Raw genomic sequence first — 14,566 nt, forward strand, 5'->3', positions numbered from 1 at the left:
TAGTTTTTAGTTGGAACCCTGTTGGGTTTATCTCAGCAACCACAATATTTTGAGCAACTATTGTGGATATTGGGAATTTGACGTGAAAACAGAAAATGTTGGAAATAACACAGCAGGGTAGGAGAGAACTTTCATCTCGAAAGATCATCAACCTGAAACTTTAGCTGTGTGTGTCTCTTTGCAGATTTTGCCTGCCTGCTGAGTGTTTCCAGCATTTTCTGTTTATATTTATGGTAATTCAAAGTATACATTAAAAAAGTGTAATAAGGTGGCTTGATCAGGTCAATACATCTGATTGATAAATTCAGAAGTGAAAGTCACACATTCAAAGTACCAGACACAGTTATGACATTTTCCTTTTTATGGTCCAAGGGAGTAATGCTGCTGTAATGGTTTCAATAAAACTTTGTTGCTGTGTGCACAATGGCAATCACCAGTTAATAATGCACTTCGTAAATAGCTACAGGCAAGAAAACTCACTAATATAGCATGATCAGTAATATTTTCCCAAGCTCACAAGCTTTAGCATGTACCATACATAATGCCACTAAGATACAATTGACAGCAGCAGCACTTTAATGTTCATTTTTTAAAAAAAACTATTATTTAATTAAATCTGAAAGCAGTCTAACCCTAAGTTAGCAAGGCTTGTGAATAGCTTTATTTTCCCTCCTTGGAGTTTTTACTTTCTGACCAATCCTAGGTAATTGCTTTTTTAAAAAAATCAACAGCAGAGAATAACAGCTCCTCACAGGTTAGTCATTTAGGGCAGCAGTAAAAATCCATGTAACTCCGCATTTGTCTACTGGGGCACAAACCTCTACTTCAGAACTACTTAATCACTGCCTGGCTGCTCATCTGAGTCGCATGCTCAGGAGAGAATTCTATATGTGCTTGCATATGTGAACAGCTCCACTACTCGTTGGTAAAGTGTGATTGCATTGATGATGTGGAAGAGAGCATCTACTTTCTTTGAACATTTAATGAGCTCTGCTTCATTTTAGAAAGTATTCTTGAGTACCAGTAGATCTCTTACGTGCTTGTTAAGCCTATACTAAAGTCCAAAATGTTGCACATCGTAACCCTCGCACTACAACATTGCAGTGTCTGATAATAGAGTGAACCATAACCAGCTTGTGTAAGGTCCAACTTTCTGGATTACAAATACAGCCTAAATCCAACCATTAATTCAGAATGAAGGCCTTTGTAAAATGCAGTTTTTAATTCATTAACTCTTCTGTGTTGAAGGGATGATTTTGTTTCTAATTTGCAGGTGAAAGGAAAGGATGGTGTGGGTGCCATAATGGATTCTATGGAACTGGAGCGACAACGAGGAATCACTATCCAGTCTGCAGCTACATACACAGTATGGAATGAAAGGAATATCAATATAATTGATACACCAGGTGATGTGTGAGATGATGAAGTTGGGGCATATTTGAATAAATTGAAAGGGGGAAGAATGAAGGTAGAAATTAAATGATGTGAGAAAATAACTGTGAAAAAGAGTAAAGGAGAGTGAGAGATCCGTTCTGATTTCTCTGGTGTATTCTGGGGTATGCAATAAAGGATGCAGTGTTTCTCTATCTAAGCAAATTACTGCGGATGCTGGAATCTGAAACCAAAAGAGGAAATGCTGGAGAATCTCAGCAGATCTGGCAGCATTTACTCTTTTGGTTACAGTGTTTCTCTCATATGCGAACGTCAGCAGTGTTAGTGTGCACCAGTTTCCACATGTGAGCTATTACGCCTGGTCTTCAGGTAAGATTCCCCAAATTTGTTGCCCTGGCGAGATTCCTCAGCTTCTTACCGACCGGCTGGGAATCGTTACGTCCCGATTGAGGAGGGATGAATTGGCTGCCTTACTTTATTCAATCCCCTCAGCTGGCTGCAACAAGATTAATCTTATAAGAATCTCTCCCTTTGCAGATACCTTTTCTCAATCCCAATATTTATGTTTTAAGAGGAGCCAATTTAACCAGGCTTTCTAGAGTTAATGATAGAATGAGTATTAACTACTAAAGGCACGAGAACACATGCAAGTACGTTCACACAGATTAAAAGTGAGCACTGAGTCCAAAGTAAGTAAGAAAAAATATACAAAACTATCTTTGACTCGTGAGGAGTAGATGATTGAGCATTGTGGTCATTGTGATTTAAGATGACAGTTGCACTAACTTCAGTAGGCAAATAGTTTCAAGATTCCAGTAGTGTTCACTTCAGGCAATAGTTGTTTGAGAGATTCCAGTGTCCTCAATTTGACGGAGAAGCTTCCCTATTTCTGTTCCAGCTGTGGTTTCTGCTGACCTGGCTTACTTCAAGAATCAGAGATATGGAGATGTACCTTCAAAGGGCTTTTGATGGGGTGCTGCTGCTAGCTGACCTTTAGCTTCTGTGTCACATTCTCTGATACCTTCAGCAATAGTTTGCAACACACACACACTTGAGATAACTGCCCCCTCCCCCCAATGCGGGCTGTGGCTGTTCCCTCCCCCCCCCCAAAGAAAACCTGGCAACTGATTGCCTTTGGCTTGTCCAATCACACGCTAGTTTCTCCATGCAGTGGTTGCTGATTGGCTCACCAAGAAGTCTTCAATGGCTGAGTCCAAAAGCGCAGCTGGCTGCATCAAAGAGCTTCAAGAACCACATCCAGCCAGCGGACCAGGGATTGGAAAAGCCTGCTGTCGGCTTTACAATTGCTGTGCACCCCTGATTAATCTTTCACATTGTACGGACTGAGTCCTATTCATCCATCACCCCCCTGCACTGGCTCTCAGTTCAAAGACAACATGATTTTAAACTTCTCGTCCTTGTTTTCAAATTCCTCCTTGACCTCACTCTTTTCCAGCTCTGTAATCTCCTCCAAACCCACAGCTCTCTGTGATGTCTTCTATTTCTGGCCTTATGAGCATCCTCAATTTGAATTACTATTGGTGACTGTGCTCTGAAATTCCTTTCTAAACTCCTCTCCCCGTGCCTCCTCTTTTAAGATACATCTTAAAACTTAGTTCTTTGACTAACCTTTTAGTTATCTATCCTAATATGTAACTCTGTTCGAATTTATTTTATAATGTTCCTGTGAAGCATGTTGAACATTTCATTATATTTAATGTGTTAAAATATCCATTTTACTGTGGCATCATTCACGGGGAGATTAATTTCATTCTCACACATTCATGTACATACCATTCCAACAAACATCACTGGAAAGGGGAATATGTTTTATTTTCTGCCTGGAGTCAATGAGAAATTCTACAGTTAAGCATAAGCCTCTTGTCTTTTATTTGAGACAAATTAATTCACTATAAAATAGAGATTGAATTTGGTACCTTGTTTATAGGAAGGACAACATGCTGTGTATTTACATATCGAGCTTTCAAGGCAATGTTAAAAATTTGCAAAAATTACTGGCAGTAAGCCGTTATTGAAGTATCTGAACAAAGAATTGTTTTCTTGTAGCACTTTACCTCCTGCGATTAATTTAGCTTTGGAGATTGAGGTGAATCAGCAGAAACTTGTATTTATGTAGTGAAAAAAGCCAAGGAGCTTTCTGGGAGTGTTATTAACCAAAATCTGACATACAGCCACATCAGGAGATATTAGGAAAGATGGGCAAAAGTTTGTTCAAAGAAATAGGGATAAAAGAGTCTTTTAAAGGTGGAGAGGTAGGAAGTGAATCCAGAGCATAGGCCTGGTCACTATTGGTGGAGTGAATAAAATCAGGCTTGCTAAAGAGACCAGAATTGGGGGGGCAGTGAGATCTTGGAAGGTTGTAGAGCTGGAGGAGCTTATAGAGATGGGGATGGGAAACACCATGGAGGGATTTGATCACAAATATTTTCATAAACTGGTCTTTCCATCACTATATTTTGACACTTTTCTAGAAATTACCTATTTACTTGCATTATTTATTATTTTTGTCGTTCACAGCACAGAATGTCAAAAGATTGTGCTCTATGTTCTTTCGTACCAAAGAAAGTCAGATGTTCTTGTTCATTAATCACACTGTTGTTTGCTGCTTTTACAGGACATGTTGATTTTACAATAGAGGTGGAGCGTGCATTAAGAGTCTTGGATGGAGCTGTTCTGGTTTTATGTTCTGTCGGTGGAGTTCAATGCCAGACAATGACTGTAAATAGACAGATGAAGCGTTACAATGTTCCATTTCTAACATTCATAAATAAACTGGACAGGTTGGGAGCTAATCCTAATCGAGCTCTTCATCAAATAAGGTTTGTGCTATAATGTGAAAAATTTTGATAAACTGTCTATTTTAATTTGCTACCCCCTGATTATCACATGAACGCTAATATTTTCTGTTTTCTGCCAGTTGCTCCTACAGTAATACCTTTGGTTTCAGGCCAGTATTTAAGTGAGGAGGAGGACAGAACTGTAAGAGTAAGGAAACAAGGAATGAATGAGAGATGATGCGTAGATGGCACCCATTATTTAGTGATATTTTAACATGGTATATTCATGTTTGAACACAGCACAGTGCAGGGAGTGTGTACCATCTACAAAATGGATGCAGCTAAGACAAGACATAAACAATCAATATGTGACATCATCATGTCAGAATCACCTTCTTTTGTGGATGGGGTTGGGAAGTGGAATAGTTTGAACATGAAATTTTGTCGCATTTATGACATTGGCTTCAATAAATCGTAAAATTCAAATGAAGGAAACCCATCAGCCCATTTGGTGTTGCCCTTGTGATGAGATATTTGGACAATGCAGAGTATAGCAAATATTTACTACATAGTAACAGAAATAGTACATTCTGATCTTTTTTAATAATCATAACTGCTGTCTTTAATGTTCTATAAATTAATGTTAAGTTCTTCTGCTTTCCACTTTTCTGCTGTTTGTTTTACATCACTCCGCAGCTTATTCCCGATCTTATAACTATTCATTTGCAGTTTCTTTTAGTCTGTAAAGCATTAACTATACCTTCTATTTTGATATTACAATTTCACTCCCTCTTGGCCCATATCCAAATAATTGGTAGACAGCGTGAACTACCCCAGAACAGGACCTTAAAGGACAGCAGTTCCCACTTTCAAACACTTCTTAAAAAAAAACTGTCCTTTATTCCTAGCTCCACTTTCTCCCTTCTGGCCAACTGTTAATCCATTTTTAACCTCCCGAAATTCTATGCAACATTCATTTCTTCAGCAATCTTTCACTTAGCCAAGACTTTATTAAAGTCCATGTATACTTCACTGACTGCATTTCTCACATCTACCATATCTGTATTCGACAGAAAGAATTCTATCAAGTTTGTCAAGCCTAAATGTTCCTTTTGAAACCTGTGCTGTGCTACTTGCAACTATTTTTCCTTCATCTAGAATGGTAATCTCATCCTGAAGTGTAGGCGGAATATTTCCATGCCAACAGATGTAAAACTAACAAATACTCAATTAACTCCAACTCCTTTTTTTGAAATGGGTACTAGATTGGGCTATTTGCAGACCTCCAGCATCCATCCACATTCAGTGGAGTCCTGAAATATCATTTTAGGCCCTCTGCAATACCGTAATGAAATAACAAAATTATTGTGCTGGGAATGACCCACATCGATTGGGATATTTATTTGCTATAGCCATTGGAATTCAGAAGAATGAGGGGAGATCTTACAGAAAGATATAAGATACTGAAGGGAATAGATAAGATAGAAGCAGGGAAGTTGTTTCCACTGGTGGGTGAAACTAGAACGAGGGGGCATGGCCTCAAAATAAGGGGAAGCAGATTTAGGATTGAGTTGAGGAGGAACTTCACACAAAGGGTTGTAAATCTGTGGAATTCCCTGCCCAGTGAAGCAGTTGAGGCTACCTCATTGAATATTTTTAAGGCAAGGATAGATAAATTTTTGAACAGTAAAGGAATTAAGGGTTATAGTGAGCGGGCGGGTAAGTGGAGCTGAGTCCACAAAAAGATCAGCCATGATCTTATTGAATGGCGGAGCAGGCTTGAGGGGCCAGATGGCCTACTCCTGCTCCTAGTTCTTACGTTCTTATGTTATTCCTTAGCTCTTCAGGATATATATACACCCTGTCATTGTAGCATGTTGTCTTACATTCATTTACAAAAATGTGCATTTCACCTCTTTTCCCTCAAAATATCAGCCATTTCATGCTCACCAACTTCAAAATTCATCTCTCTGATACCCTTTCTTGGTAAAAATCGATGCAAAATACTTGTAAAGAGTTTTAATTTTTTGATCATCCTGTATAAGATGACAATCCTCTTCTCCCTGGGTGTGGCACAGTGATGATGTGGAGATGCCGGCGTTGGACTGGGGTGAACACAGTAAGAGTTTTAACAACACCAGGTTAAAGTCCAACAGGTTTATTTGGTAGCAAATACCATTAGCTTTCGGAGCGCGAAGGAGCAGCGCTCCGAAAGCTAATGGTATTTGCTACCAAATAAACCTGTTGGACTTTAACCTGGTGTTCTCAAAACTCTTACTGTGGCACAGTTTCACAGAGGTTAGCACTGCTGCCTCACAGAGTTCAATTCCAGCTTCGGGTGACTGTCGATGTGGAGCTTGCACGTTTTCTCCATGTCTGCGTGGGTTTCCTCCGGGTGCTCCCATTTCCTCCCACACTCCAAAGATGTGTGGGTTAGATTGACCATGCTAAAATTTCCCTTGGAGTCAGTGGGATTAGTAGGGTTAATACATGGGGTTGCAGGGATAGGGCCTTGGTGGGAATGTTGTTGGTGCAGGCTCGATGGGCCGAATGGCCTCATTTGGTACTGTAGGAGGAATTCTATGATTCTGTTCTATTCTATGATTCTCTTGGTAGTGGGGATGGTGTCTCTCTCGCTTTTAATGAGGAAGGAGTCCTACACATACTTTGAGAATCCATTCCTTTTTCTCCATTTATTCACTTTATCCCAATCGATGTGGGTCACTCCCGGCACAATCGTTTTGTTATTTCATTCCTGCTCATCTCGCTAATCAGTCTGCAGATTTCATCTTTGATTTCCTTTCCATAATTCAGAAATGCGAATCCACCTCTACTAAGAACATAAGAACATAAGAAATAGGAGCAGGAGTAGGCCATCTAGCCTCTCGAGCCTGCCCCGCCATTCAATAAGATCATGGCTGATCTGAAGTGGATCAGTTCCACTTACCCGCCTGATCCCCATAACCCCTAATTCCCTTACCGATCAGGAATCCATCTATCCGTGATTTAAACATATTCAACGAGGTAGCCTCCACCACTTCAGTGGGCAGAGAATTCCAGAGATTCACCACCCTCTGAGAGAAGAAGTTCTTCCTCAACTCTGTCCTAAACTGACCCCCCTTTATTTTAAGGCTGTGCCCTCTAGTTCTAGCTTCCTTTCTAAGTGGAAAGAATCTCCACCTCTACCCTATCCAGCCCCTTCATTATCTTATAGGTCTCTATAAGATCCCCCCCTCAGCCTTCTAAATTCCAACGAGTACAAACCCAATCTGCTCAGTCTCTCCTCATAATCAACACCCCTCATCTCTGGTATCAACCTGGTGAACCTTCTCTGCACTCCCTCCAAGGTCAATATTTCCTTCTGCAAATAAGGTGACCAATACTGCACACAGTATTCCAGCTGTGGCCTCGCCAATGCCCTGTACAGATACAGCAAGACATCTCTGCTTTTATATTCTATCCCCCTTGCGATATAGGCCAACATCCCATTTGCCTTCTTGATCACCTGTTGCACCTGCAGACTGGGTTTTTGCGTCTCATGCACAATGACACACAGGTCCCTCTGCACAATAGCATGTTGTAATTTTTTTCCATTTAGATAATCCAATTTGCTATTATTTCCTCCAAAGTGAATAACCTCGCATTTGTCAACGTTATACTCCATCTGCCAGATCCTCGCCCACTCACTCAGCCTGTCCAAATCTCTGCAGACCTTCTACGCTCTCCACACGATTCATTTTTCCACTTATCTTTGTGTCGTCTGCAAACTTTGTTACCCTACACTCAGTCCCCTCCTCCAGATCGTCTATACAAATGGTAAATAGTTGAAGCCCCAGTACCGATCCCTGCGGCACACCACGAGTTACCATCTGCCAACCAGAAAAGCACCCATTTATTCCGACTAATGGAGCAAGCCCTTTTTATTATCTTTGAACTCCAACCGTGGCGACTCTTGTATCTGTTCCTTATCTACATCAATTCTCTCTCAAGCATGAAATGTCTCATAAAACTACCCCCCCACATGCCCCTTATCTTTTTTATTACTCCAAAATGTGTTCTATATGTTTATTTTCCATTCTTGTCCGGTTTGGAACCAAATTTATTTTGATGCTGCTAATCTAAGTTACTGCCACTAGATGGCAGGTTAAGACATGACAAAAATGCCTCTGACAAATGACTACGATACTTTACAGAGCTTAAAGTTGTCTGGCCAGTTAATGATTTGATGGGCATAATGTGACAGCTATGTAATACTTGATAAAATTTTACTCTAAGGGATTTTTTCATCAAGAGCAATGTCAATAAGAATGTCTTTTCTTTGTTTCTTCATTTGCCTTTCTTTGAAGGAAGTAAGACTCTCAATTTCACAGATGTTATGTAACTGCTTTGTTTACGCACTTTGACACCATCTGTTTTGAACCTCTGGATCGATGCAGTTGAACTAGTCCTTCCAGCAGAATTCACTAGCTAGCAATCAGAAGCAGATGTATTTCTTTCATTTTCCTTCTGCCTTTTCTGGGATCCCTTCCTTCCGAATACCATTAAGGCATCGCCTAGCTAATCTCAAACCCAGGACCTGTTTATATGGAGATAGTGCACAGCAATTACCTGCCAAATCGTGACAGCTGTAAAACATCTATGAACCCTTTGTGAACTAAATTTTGGTGTCTGCTTTGGAGAGGAAATTGCAGACTTCCTGTACTTTGCTTTCAGTGTTCAATTTTCATTTAATATTTGAAATCTGTTTCAAGAAAGAAGAATTCCCAAAACTATTCACAATGGAGACATTTGAAATAGAATGTAAAGGAATGTGATAGTGATGGATGACACTGCAGTCGGGGGATAGAGGCTGTTCTGTGCCGCCATCACTGAGACTTCTGAAGGTTGTGTTGTCTGCTGAGTGACAGGGCTAGAGACATCTCATTGCAGCTGGAGGTGAACTTAGACTGGGAGGGGGAAGATCCTATTGTTATGGTCTAAATAGGAACCATAATATAGCTGAATTTTACGTGAAATGTGAAGTAACATATTCGTCCAAAACAAAAATCTTAAACTTAATCATTGTCAATTATGTAGGTCTCAGGGATCCACTGGCTGAGGTTGATTGAGTAAACAGACTAAAAGGTGGGTTAATAGACTAAAAGGTATGGCTGTAAATTAACCACGGGAAACTTTTAAAGAAATTATTCAGAATGTTAATCTAAAATACATTTCAATAAAAACAAAAAGTCAGTGAGAAAGATTCACTCTTGGCCTACTCGGGAAGTTAAGATAGTTTAAGATAAATTATAATAAGAGGCTTATAATGTTGTAAAACATAGCAGTAAGCTTGTAGATTGGGAAGATTTTAGAAGCCAGCTAAGAGCAAAGGAAGAGAGTAGCTAAGGTAAACATAGCCCCTTAAAAACAAAGACAGGAGCAATTATCATGAAGAATGAAGAAATTGAGATGTTGAACAAATAGTTTGTGTGAGAAATGGAGAGTAACAAGTTCCTAATAAGAATTAAGAACTTAAGGTAATTAATATCAGCAAAGAGAAATGACTGGGGAAAGACCAGGTGTGGTATATCTTCCAGAGTTCCAAAAGAAGTAGCTACAGAGATAATAGGTGCACTGGTTATGATTGTCTAATCATTATCTAATTGAAATGTACAAAATTTTGAAGGGGCTTGACAGGCGTGGACACAAAAGCTGCTTCTCCTAACTTGGGAATCCAAAGCACAGGGACAGAGCCTCAGCATCAAGGTTCAAACAATGGGATGAGAAATTTCTTCAACTAGGATTGTAAATCTTTAGAATGCTCTTCTCCAGAGTGTTGTGAATGCACCAACATTGAATATATTCAAGGCTCGAACACACAGATTTTTTGATCTCATGGAATCAAAGGATATGAAGAGTGGATGTGAAAGTGAAGTTAAGGCTGAAGATCAGCCATGATTGCTAAATGGTAATGCAAGCTTGAGGGCAATATAGTCTATGCCTGCTGCTATTGCTTATTCCCATTAACAAGATGAAAAAAGGAAAAGAAACTTCTTTTTGAATTTCAGATCAAAACTCAACCATAATACAGCATTTATTCAAATTCCGATTGGCCTTGAAGGAAATCTGAAGGGAATTATTGATCTCATAGAGGAGCGTGCAGTTTACTTTGATGGCCAATTTGGGTAAGAATATTTTTTAAATGTTCTAGCGAATGCCCAAAGGTTTAGATATATTTTAGAAAACTAACCTCAAGAGCAGTGTATGTAAAATATTTGTAGAAGGAAATCTAACTCTGTAAAAATACAGGAAGAGAAGTAAAAATGTTTGGTTTGCAAAATCACATTCTCTGAAAAATTGTCCTTCGTTTTTAAGGCTATCAGAAATTTTGCAGCCTTCTTGACCCCATAGGCCAAATGGTGTATTCTTCCTAACAGCTGCATTATGATTGGGTATTATTCCTTGAGGAAAAAGCTTGAATGACGATAGAATGGAATGTCTAAAATTAAGTGAAATGGGCTCAGCCACCCGCCTTCTGCAGTCTAACTATTGATTTGTATATGTTTGCCATTACCATTTTGCTCTTAAATTAGATGCCCCTATTTTGAAAAGCAAAGGTCCTGTAAATCTAGCAACCTTTCTGCTCTGATTTGAAATTCTACCATTTACCCCCAATTTTGGGTTGAGTATATACTCTTCTGGGTTCCACTTCAAAAGTTCTTCCTATGCACAAATCTTGAATCTATGGCCACAGGTTTACTTCTACTACTGGATGTAGGTGGGACAGTGGTTAGCACTGCTGCCCGGGTCACAGCACCAGGGACCCGGGTTCAATTCCTGGCTTTGGTCACTGTCTGTGTCAAGTTTGCACGTTCTCCCCGCGTCTACCTGGGTTTCCTCTAGGTGCTCCGGTTTCCTCCCACATTCTGAAAGATGTGCTAGTTAGGTGCATTGACCAAAACAGGGGCCGAACTGTGGCGACGAGGAGAGACAGTAACTTTATTGCAGTGTTAATGTAAGCCTTACTTGTGACTAATAAATAAGCTACTCAATATCTAGTCATCCGTCTGCGTGACGTGGGGTGATAATGAAAACTCCTTGATATGTGAACTGCCTGATGTAGCCTTGGATGTGCCACTTCAGGCATTTCTTCTACATTCTGAATGGTCGACTGATTAACATTTTAATGTGCAAGGCTAAATATAGATCAGTTTATCTATTTTTTGTATGTAAACAAACAATGGAACAATTAATGTTTTGCAATTTACTGTGTTGCAAAAAAAAGGGTGTCTCTCAATCCCTGTCAGCTTGCTTTTTGAATTTAGTCAAGTTTGTAATTGAGGCCTCTTTGTAATGGAGCCCTGAGGATTTGCAAAAGTAGCCAAAGGTTGGTGACTCTGTGTTGTGGGCCATTATGGTAAAGATGCCCCTTTGAAGCAATGGTGTTCTGCTTGGCATAAGATCTGAAATTGTGCTTGGAAGGTGAAGCTTGAATGTGCTCAGAGATCCAGGGGAAAAACACCTCGGCAAGTGAAATTGAAACACTGCGAGGTGGCTCACTATTGAAGATGTCCAAGTGGAAGTGACTTTTATGAAGAAAATTCCAGGAGGAGATCTTCAAATGTGGAGATTGGCAATTGTGGCGAGAAAGACAAAGTTTCCGTGAGATTTGTTGGCTCACAATGTGACAAACGTCTGGGTGGGTTGTTGAGAAATCCATCTAATCTCTCTTCATCTGTCATCTATCATGGAGTGTGGTGCGTCCGACCATAGTTCGCCTGTTAATTCACATGTATCTCATACATTGTTTAAATGTTGGAGCATAGGATAGGTATGGAAATTGTTTTATCTTTCTGAACTTGTGTAGTAAAGTTTATTTTGGTTGTTCAAAACGTTGTTCAAATTCATTCAAACGAATCTTGTGGCTTCATTCACTCGGTAAGCATCTTGAATCTCAAATATTATCCACTTTAAACAAAAGGTTAGTTGTCCTGAAGCACATCTCCCCCCATGTCCAAGATCATAAAATATAGTGCTTCCTGGCATTATTGGGAATTGGCAGCCTACTCTTGCAAACCGTTTAGAGGTCATAATCATAGAGGTTTGCAGCATGGAAACAGGCCCTTCGGCCCAAATTATCCATGCCGTCCAGTTTTTGGGGATACAAGTTTCAATGGCTAATTATCTTTTGCAAGAGCTTGTAAAGGCACACAGTCATCTTACTATCTCAGCACGTCTGACTTTTCTTCATAGTTTATCAAAAAAGCAGTATAATTTGTTTAAGTAAACCACAAAAATTTTAATTATGACTTGTGTTGAAGTCATATCCAAAATTAAACCAAAGATTAATCCTATCCAAGTGATGTAAAATCTCAAAATATGAATATCTTTCCGCTCCTTTATTCTTTCTCTCAAAGTTTATCATTTCACATTTTTCCACAATGAATTTCAGTCAATGATAATTTGCTAGCCTGCCTTTAAGCTCCTGCCTATTGCACTGAACCAAGCGCCCTATTTCCCGGCTGGCTGCAGGTCAAAGTCTTTGATATGCTCTTGTGAAGTGCCCTGGATGTTTTACAATATTACACATGGTGTATAAGCACAGGGGTTTTTTTGTTGTATGTTAAACATGGGTGCCTGCAAATCTATGGCTTTTGGTTTCACTTTAAGCTTTTAATTAAGGGTATACAACACAAAATCAATTTCAGGCTTTAAAAACTACGCTGTTGCTTAGCAACCAGAGCCCCATACTGAGAAGCAGAAGCAATTGTGGTTCAGTCTGGTAACCCAAAAGCAAGAAACCATTCACAGAAGCTGCCAGTGCCCGCAAAGCAATACAAAGGGGCAGAAAGGAAGTACCAGAAGCTAAAGAACCAGAATTTCCAGAAAACGGAGAATGAAAAGTCAAGACCCAGGAAGTCAAAGGGACAAAGAACTAGAACCTGAACAAAGTAGTAGTGTTTGGTTGGCGTGGCTGGGTACCAGAGACATTATGGGGAAGTTAGAATGCACGTGGCAGAGGAGTGCCTACAGGAGAGGTTGAAACCCTGGATATGGATCCTTGGTGGAGGCATCTGAGAAAATTCTGAAGTATGACCTTTGAGAGTAGTGATTGGAAGCCCATATGTGGAAGCCAGAGAGACCAGTTGTCTTAGTGTGACAAGCCTCTGGGGGATTTTGATGAGAAACCCACAGAAGTTTTATTGGGGTGGCATCTGCCACTTGGTTTCAGAGTGTGGTGTGTCTGACGATATTTCTCCCATTGATTTACATGGTCTATGTGTGTATTGTGAACATTGGAATATAAGATTACTTGTAACTAGTGTTGTTCATACAAATCTGTATACATCTATGAAGGTATCACTGGGTTGATGAATTGTATTATAACTAATCTTGTTTAATGAATGTTTTATTCTTTTGTTAAAAGTTAATCAACAATCCTGTGACTCTGTTCATCTATGCCTCTAAACAAAGAAATAAAAGTTACAATCTACCGAGCTGGGATTGTAACAATGGTCAGAGTTTGTGCTCTTTCTGTATAGTGTTCTGATGTAACAGATTGACATTTTTTTAAACCATTTGTTTAAACTTCAAGTGAAACATTTTTTGCTGATTTATGTTCAGCCTGCCCACTCAACCTTTTCAATTGATAATGATAGATATATAGTGTACTTTAAAGGATTTGCTACTTAAAATGTTATCGTTCTCATTTGCTCAGTCAAAATGTAAAATATGATGACATTCCCACTGAGTTACGCGCAGAAGCTGCAGATCGACGCCAGGAGCTGGTTGAGTGCGTCGCCAATGTGGATGAACTGCTGGGTGAAATGTTTCTGGAAGAGAAAGTCCCGACAGTTGCTGATTTAAAGGTGAGTTTTTATTAATGAAAAAGACACATTTCAAGAAATGCAAATTTCAGCCTCCTAAGCGGTTTCATATTTCTTGTACTACATCTGTGTTTTAAGAAAGAAATGAAAAAATTACTCCATTAGTGATTTCACTTTCAACATATTTAGATCTTTATTTTGTAGAGCCCTTTATAGCTTGCAGTTCGTTAAGAAAAATATGGAACGTACTGGAAATGATGCAATTTTATTCTCATACAGATGTTTTTTGGAATTTGTTAATGGAAAACATTCACAGGTGGCTGTATTTTTGATCTGAATACTTTTTTTTTATTCTTCCACCCATTTGTAGGCTGCTATTAGGAGAACAACTATCAGCAGGTTATTCTCACCGATATTAGTGGGAAGTGCTCTGAAAAATAAAGGTGTGCAACCACTACTGGATGCTGTTCTGGACTATCTACCAGATCCCAGTGAAGTCCCAAATTACGCCATTATTAATCAAGAGTGAGTGCTTTACATTCATTACTTGTTGATTATAAGTTTTCTGTG

At 39.5% G+C, this 14,566-nt stretch overlaps 1 protein-coding gene across 3 annotated transcripts in view; it reads left to right on the forward strand.

Moving 5' to 3' along the window:
• The window catches only part of gfm1 (G elongation factor, mitochondrial 1), a 79,220-nt gene that overhangs the window by 13,417 nt on the left and 51,237 nt on the right, over positions 1-14,566 (forward strand). For all 3 annotated transcript variants that reach the window (XR_013497426.1, XM_078208975.1, XM_078208983.1), the window contains exons 3-7: positions 1,274-1,406; positions 4,028-4,232; positions 10,238-10,354; positions 13,888-14,038; positions 14,367-14,521. Coding sequence is in view for 2 of the 3 variants with exons in the window: in XM_078208975.1 (XP_078065101.1) it covers positions 1,274-1,406; positions 4,028-4,232; positions 10,238-10,354; positions 13,888-14,038; positions 14,367-14,521 (761 nt within the window). In the remaining variant the exon portion in view is untranslated. The remainder of the gene's footprint in view (positions 1-1,273; positions 1,407-4,027; positions 4,233-10,237; positions 10,355-13,887; positions 14,039-14,366; positions 14,522-14,566) is intronic.

The sequence above is a fragment of the Mustelus asterias genome, chromosome 3, assembly GCF_964213995.1.
Source record: "Mustelus asterias chromosome 3, sMusAst1.hap1.1, whole genome shotgun sequence".
Taxonomy (NCBI): domain Eukaryota; kingdom Metazoa; phylum Chordata; class Chondrichthyes; order Carcharhiniformes; family Triakidae; genus Mustelus; species Mustelus asterias.